At 50.2% G+C, this 6,000-nt stretch overlaps 1 protein-coding gene across 2 annotated transcripts in view; it reads right to left on the reverse strand.

Annotated features, from left to right (window-relative positions):
- Positions 1 to 5,225, reverse strand: part of CMTM8 (CKLF like MARVEL transmembrane domain containing 8) — an 88,681-nt gene extending 83,456 nt beyond the window's left edge. For both annotated transcript variants that reach the window (XM_007191532.2, XM_007191531.2), the window contains exon 1: positions 4,793 to 5,225. In XM_007191532.2, coding sequence (XP_007191594.1) covers positions 4,793 to 4,939 — 147 coding nt within the window. In that variant the 5' untranslated portion in view covers positions 4,940 to 5,225. The remainder of the gene's footprint in view (positions 1 to 4,792) is intronic.
- Between the last annotated feature and the right edge of the window lie 775 nt (positions 5,226 to 6,000).

Below are 6,000 nucleotides of genomic sequence, written 5' to 3' on the forward strand. Positions count from 1 at the left end.
GGAGTAGTTTACAAGTGACTACATTTTTAAAAAACTACAGATAAGTAACATACAACCACTTAAGAAACTCTGGAATGGTTTACTCCAAGGAGTAAACAGTGGTTCACCCAGAGTTCCTCAACGGTGGTGCTGTTGGCAGCTGGCAAAGCAATTCTTCATGGTTGGGTACTGTCCCAGGCACTTTAGGACATTAGCCTCCCTGGCCCCCAGGGCACTAAACACCAATAGAAACCTCAGGCATTACAATAACCAAAAATTTTTGAAAAGCCTCCCCACTCCCAGACATAGGTTGGTACCATGCCTGATAGTAACCACCGTGGGGGTGAGAATTAAAGGGTTTTTTTTTCTTACTTGCATTTTTATAATTTTTCTACCAAGACTAGGTATTGTTTTTGTGAAGTAGAAAAAATACGTTCACTATTCTTTAAAAAGAACTCTACAGAGTAGAATAATTTAGATTCCAGCTCTTGGGGAAACCCTATTTTGTCCTTCCCCTAAGTTTGCTCATGACAGTAAGTAAATGAAAGTCGATCTGACATTATTACACGGATGACATAACTCATTTTGAAGTCACCAATAACAGGAAGGGTGAGATTAACTCACCTTCTGACAAATCACTTTTATTCTTTATATACTCATAACTGTTATGAGATCACAGCATCCTACGAGTCACAGGTCAAGTACTAGATTGCTTCCAGTTTGTTATAAAACTTTAAAAGGAAGGAAACCATTACAATTTGGTTTCTACACGGTGTTACATTGGCACAGCCTAGAGTATTTTAGCAGGTTGAGCTATTACCACTCACCCCTGTGAGAAAGCCAGGGCAAGGGATTTTGACAACAGATTTGGGGAAACATTGTGTTTTGTTCTCTATTACTTCCCCCAGGCTCAAGGGGGGAGTCAGGTTCTTAGTAATTCTTTGTCTCAGTATTTTGTATTTTCAAGGCAGAAAGTAGCATTCTAACTTTCTAAGGCAGGTCTAACTTAATCTCAGGGCTGGAAGTGTAATAGTTTGAAACCGCCCCGCCCCCATCCTGGGATAAAGAAGTAGTGGTACCATTTTCACTAAGTTCAAGAAACCATCCATTGTAAGCTGCATCCTGACCCAGATATTAAAACATGAATAAAAAACGATCTTGGATCAATAAAACATAGTATACCATTTAGGGTGATCCTTAGCATTTTTAATTTTAAAAGTCCTTCTAACGTAAAAAAATATTTAGTTTAATAGGCTCACATTACTGATGACAGTTTAAATTAATACAACTTTGGGGAAAGATAACTTCAGGATATGTATCAAAACAGAATATGTACATTTGTGTACCCTTTGACACACCAATATATACTTCAAGGAACTTTCCCTCAAGAAAGTCAACTGGAGGGTTTCCTTGGTGGCGCAGTGGTTAAGAATCTGCCTGCCAATGCAGGGGACACGGGTTTGAGCCTTGGTCTGGGAAGATCCCACATGCCGCGGAGCAGCTAAGCCCATGCACCACAACTACTGAGCCCGTGTGCCACAACCACTGAAGCCCGCACGCCTAGAGCCCGTGCTCCGCAACAAGAGAAGCCACCGCAATGAGAAGCCCACGCACCGCAATGAAGAGTGGCAACCGCTCGCCACAGCTAGAGAAAGCCTGTGCGCAGCAACGAAGACCCAATGCAGCCAAAAATAAATAAATAAATAAATAAAATTAATTAATTAAAAAAAAGAAAAGAAAGTCGCTGGAAAAGTGTGGAAAGAGAGGGAAAAACAGGAAGATTGCTACACCACTGGCTATACTAGTAAAACCTAGAACATGTTAGTTTTAAAACAGAAAGCTGAGGAAATCAAATACAGTACTTCTATATGACAGAAAACTGTAATAATGCAAGAGATCCAAGACCCTGAAAAATGTTCATGGTAAGTAAACACAGCAGTTAACAAATCCATGAGAAAAATTATAATACATGCGTAGGGGAAAAAAAGGATAAAAGGAATTTCAGAAAAAAAACTAAGAAAATGGAAAGATAAAAAATCAAATTTTTAAAAATCTCCTTAAACGTCCATGAGATTTCCTGATTGAGAGAACACACCAGGTCCTTAGTATTATGGAAGAAAACGGACTCATATGAAGGCACATCGTTATGATGTTACAGATCTCTGGGGAGAAAGAAGATTCTACAAGCTTCCAGAAAGGGGGGGGGGGGGAATCAAGAATTGGAATTTTTTTTAAAGAATTATAAGAGCTAAAAGATAATAGAGGAATACTTTCAAAATTCTGAGGGAAAACAATTTCCAATCTACCATTCTTTACCTAGTCAACCTATTAATTATGTGTAACAGTGGAATCAAGACATTTTGAAAGATGCAAATCTCGATTTACACATGCATCCTTTCTCAGGAGACCACCAGAGGCTGTGTGTTCCCCCAGCGGCAGTGAGTCAAGACAGAGAAGGACACAGGTCACGGGAAGGACGGGTTCCAACCCAGGAGAGAGAGGAAGAGAGTCTCCAGGGTGACACGCAGGAGATCCCAGGCCATCAGCTGTGCCCAGGTGAGCAGGCTGGGTGGGAGGAGGTCAGTAGCTCCCGGAGAGGATTGGTCAGAAGGATGACCCTAACTGAGTACCAGCTGCCTCTCAGTTTCCTGAGAGGGGATTCAAACAACTAAGGTAAAGTTAGTGTCTAAATATCTAGAGAACTAAAAAACGGAAACAGAATTACAGACTCCAGGGAAAACAAGAAATTGGGCAGAAAAGGAAAAGCACTCATAGACCACTCAGTGGCTCCTTTGTGAACAGTGTTCCCAGTATCCTAAGGTAGCACTGGTTAGTGATGTAACCCAAAGACAGGAAAGGTGTATGTATATAATGGGGGTGGGGAAGAAGTGGTCCAAGAGAGCTAAAGCCTCATCTTTCAGAGTGGGAAGCCACTGAATAACATCTACAGTTGGCAGGCGGGGGAGGGCGCAGTTGGAATCAAGAACCAGCATTATAAACACATTATTTAGAGCTCTAAGAGATGTGAACGTGGGTACCTCTGCTACAGCGATGGTGGGGAAAACTTCCATTTCCACCCGTAGAACTATGACTCTTTAAAACTTGTGCATGTATAGACGTGTCAAAAATAAAAACCCAACTCTAGTAGTAATAAGGACAATTTTTCTTACATATTTTTCCATTTTTTTCAAAAAACGTATTGAAATCGAAAAGTATACATGCCAACATATCAACAGTGGTTATTTCTAGTAACGGGATTGTGGACCATTTACATTTTTTCTTTCACTTTCCAACTTTCGGAAAAAGTATGTAACATGGAGTTTATTGACCATAAATCAGAAAACAAGAGGTGTTTTACTTTAAGCCTGGTCCACATCCACCCCAGGGTAGAAGCCCCATCTCTGTCATTTTAGCTTCTGCTCGTTCTGCTGGAGCAGGGGAGCCTGCCAACTCCTTCATTCACACAGCAAATATTTGTTGAATTCCTACAAGCCAGGCCCTGCACAGTGATTCCAATACCCCAGCTTTTTATTGGATCTCCTGAAGGCCTCAATGCCAGCTGGGGGAACCAGCTGGGGGAACCAGCTGGGGCATGGGCTAAGCCAACACTTCAAACTCCTCGTGCACTGGATCCACCTGGGATTGATTCAGTTGGTCTGGGTTGGGCTTTGAGACCCTGGAGGAGCAAGCAAGCTACTTGATGTGCACAGGTTTTGCTGAAGGTTTCTCAGAGGAACCACTGGGGTCCTCAGTCACTTCGGCACCGTCACGGCCCCATAGAGGCTAGATTTCAATCTCACAAATGTTTAAGTGAAAGTATACGAGATACAGCAAAAGGGGCGCTGCTTAGACAGCTAGAAAGGATGCCCCTTGGCAGTGAAGAGCAGGACCCTGGAGTCAGGCAGGCCTGGGTTTGAATCCCACCTCCACCACCCCCAGGTGCGACCGACTTCCGATCTCTAAGCCTCAGTCTCTTCACATGCAAAATGAGATAATAATTAAAGCTACCTTCAGAGGATAGGGTTGTTGTGTGGTACATGAGAGCACGAAAGCATCTAAAGAGCTTGACGAGACCCTAGCACAGGATGAAGACAATAAATAGTGGCCACCACTAGCTGTTAACACGGCCGGCGTCCTTTCTCAGCCACGAAGGGACCTAAGGGGCGATCACTTGACCTCTCAGCCTCCATGTCTTCCTATGGAGAGGAGAAGGCACATGCCCGGCCTCCTTCCCCAGAACGTTCTGAGTCTTAAACCAGGATGTGCACAGCACCAAACAGGAGACCCTTTGGTCTTCAAAGAGCACCAGACAGGAGACCCTCAGATTTTATTCAGTAAACGTCTCCTGATTCACCTCGATTTTACTACCAAGTAGATAAATTAAGAAAAAGAAAAAGTCTGCTCCTCGCCTCTGATCTTCGTAAAGTTTTGCTTTTAGGGAAAAGGCCACCCAGGTAGAGGGCAGGTAAGGGAGGCACCAGGTGTCCCTGACGCTCATTAACACAAACTCAATGCCCACCAAGCATCCTGCTCCCAGAACACACCACGACCACAGAGAGGGCCCAGCAAGTCGAGTTTCTCTCCAACGGACCTCCCAAGGGTCACGACCCTCTCCCCCAAAAGAGCCCAAGGTGATGGGACCTCGTTCAGAAAGGGGGTCTCTGAGTTTGGCACCTGGGGATGAAGAAGAGGCTGAGCAAAAAGGATTCCTTCGAAGCCCTCCCGAGCATGCGAACAAGCTCCCAGGCGAGGAGCACGGCGCGGGGCCCACCTGCGCCCCTGCCCCCGGCCCCGCCCGCCCGGAGGCACTCACGATCTCCGCCACGATGAGGAGTCCGGGCAGGGTGCGGAGGAACTCGCGGTCGTAGGCGAAGCTGCTGCTGGTGGTGGAGAAGTTCTCCGCGAAGGAGCTGGCGGTGGTGGTGACGGTGTGCGAGCGGGCGCGCTGCGGCTCCTCCATCGTCGCGCCCCGGCCGGGCCGGCCCCGCCTCGGGGACCCCCGGCGCGTCGGCGCTGGCCGCGCGGCCCTGAGCCCGGGGACACCGGCGTGGGGGGAGGGGAGCGCGGCGGCGCGGGGACCAGGGCGCGCGGGGGTCACCCGCCGGGATCCGTCCGGCCGCAGTGCGTATCCGGCGAGTGCGCGGCCGCCCCTGCTCCTAGGCACGCGGGCTCTCGGCCTGCGCGGGGGCCCCGGAGCAGGAGACCGGGCGAGGGGAGGCCGCCAGCAGCCAAGGGAGGCGGCGGAGGCCGGGCGGAGGGGAGGGGGCGTGGAGACGGGCGGGCGCGCGGCTGGCGGAGAGAGACCGCCCCGCGGAGGCGCCGCGGCCGGCGGCCGCTTCACCTGTTGCGGGGCTCGCAGCCGGGAGGGCGCGCTGGCGCGCGCGGGGCGGCGGACTGCACGGCGAGTTGGGGGAGGGAGGGAGGGTTTGGGGAGTGGGGGGAGGGAGGGAGGGCTTGGGGAGTCGCGGGAGGGAGGGCGGGGGTCGCGGCCGCTCTGCCAGGCCCCGCCTCCCGAGGGCGGGCCGCCGTTAACCTGTCTCCTTCCACCTGGCGGCGGCCAGCCCTGGGTCCGTGGACCCCGGGGAGAGCCAGGCCTCCGGGCCCTGCGACTCCCGGAATGGAGGGGCGGTAACTCCAGGGGCGAAAGAGCGGCTGGAATTACGATCCGGCCGGACCTTAGACCCGAGATCGATGCGAGGCCGCCGGGACTGTCCAACCAGAGCTTCTCCCCCTGCCGCCGCTTCCGCTGCCGAAGCCCGGCGTGATTTCTTGCCCCTCCTGCCAGGAACAATTTGAGGAACCAACTTTTTCGCCGGGTTTGGAAGGCGAGATGCTTCCTGGCGCTCGCAGTGGCTCGATCGCCGGGATCCGTGGAGCCTCGGGGCCGGCGCCTGGCCCGGAGATGAGAGCGGGGAGATAGTTGGGATCCCTGGTCATGATGAATCCGTGTCCCATCACCCTCGGGAGGAAATGTTGGAGGAAAGCTTGAACGGTGTGTGTTGTGCAAACTGAAGTTTCTGA

This window comes from Balaenoptera acutorostrata, chromosome 10 (genome assembly GCF_949987535.1).
Source record: "Balaenoptera acutorostrata chromosome 10, mBalAcu1.1, whole genome shotgun sequence".
NCBI classification, from domain to species: Eukaryota; Metazoa; Chordata; class Mammalia; order Artiodactyla; family Balaenopteridae; genus Balaenoptera; species Balaenoptera acutorostrata.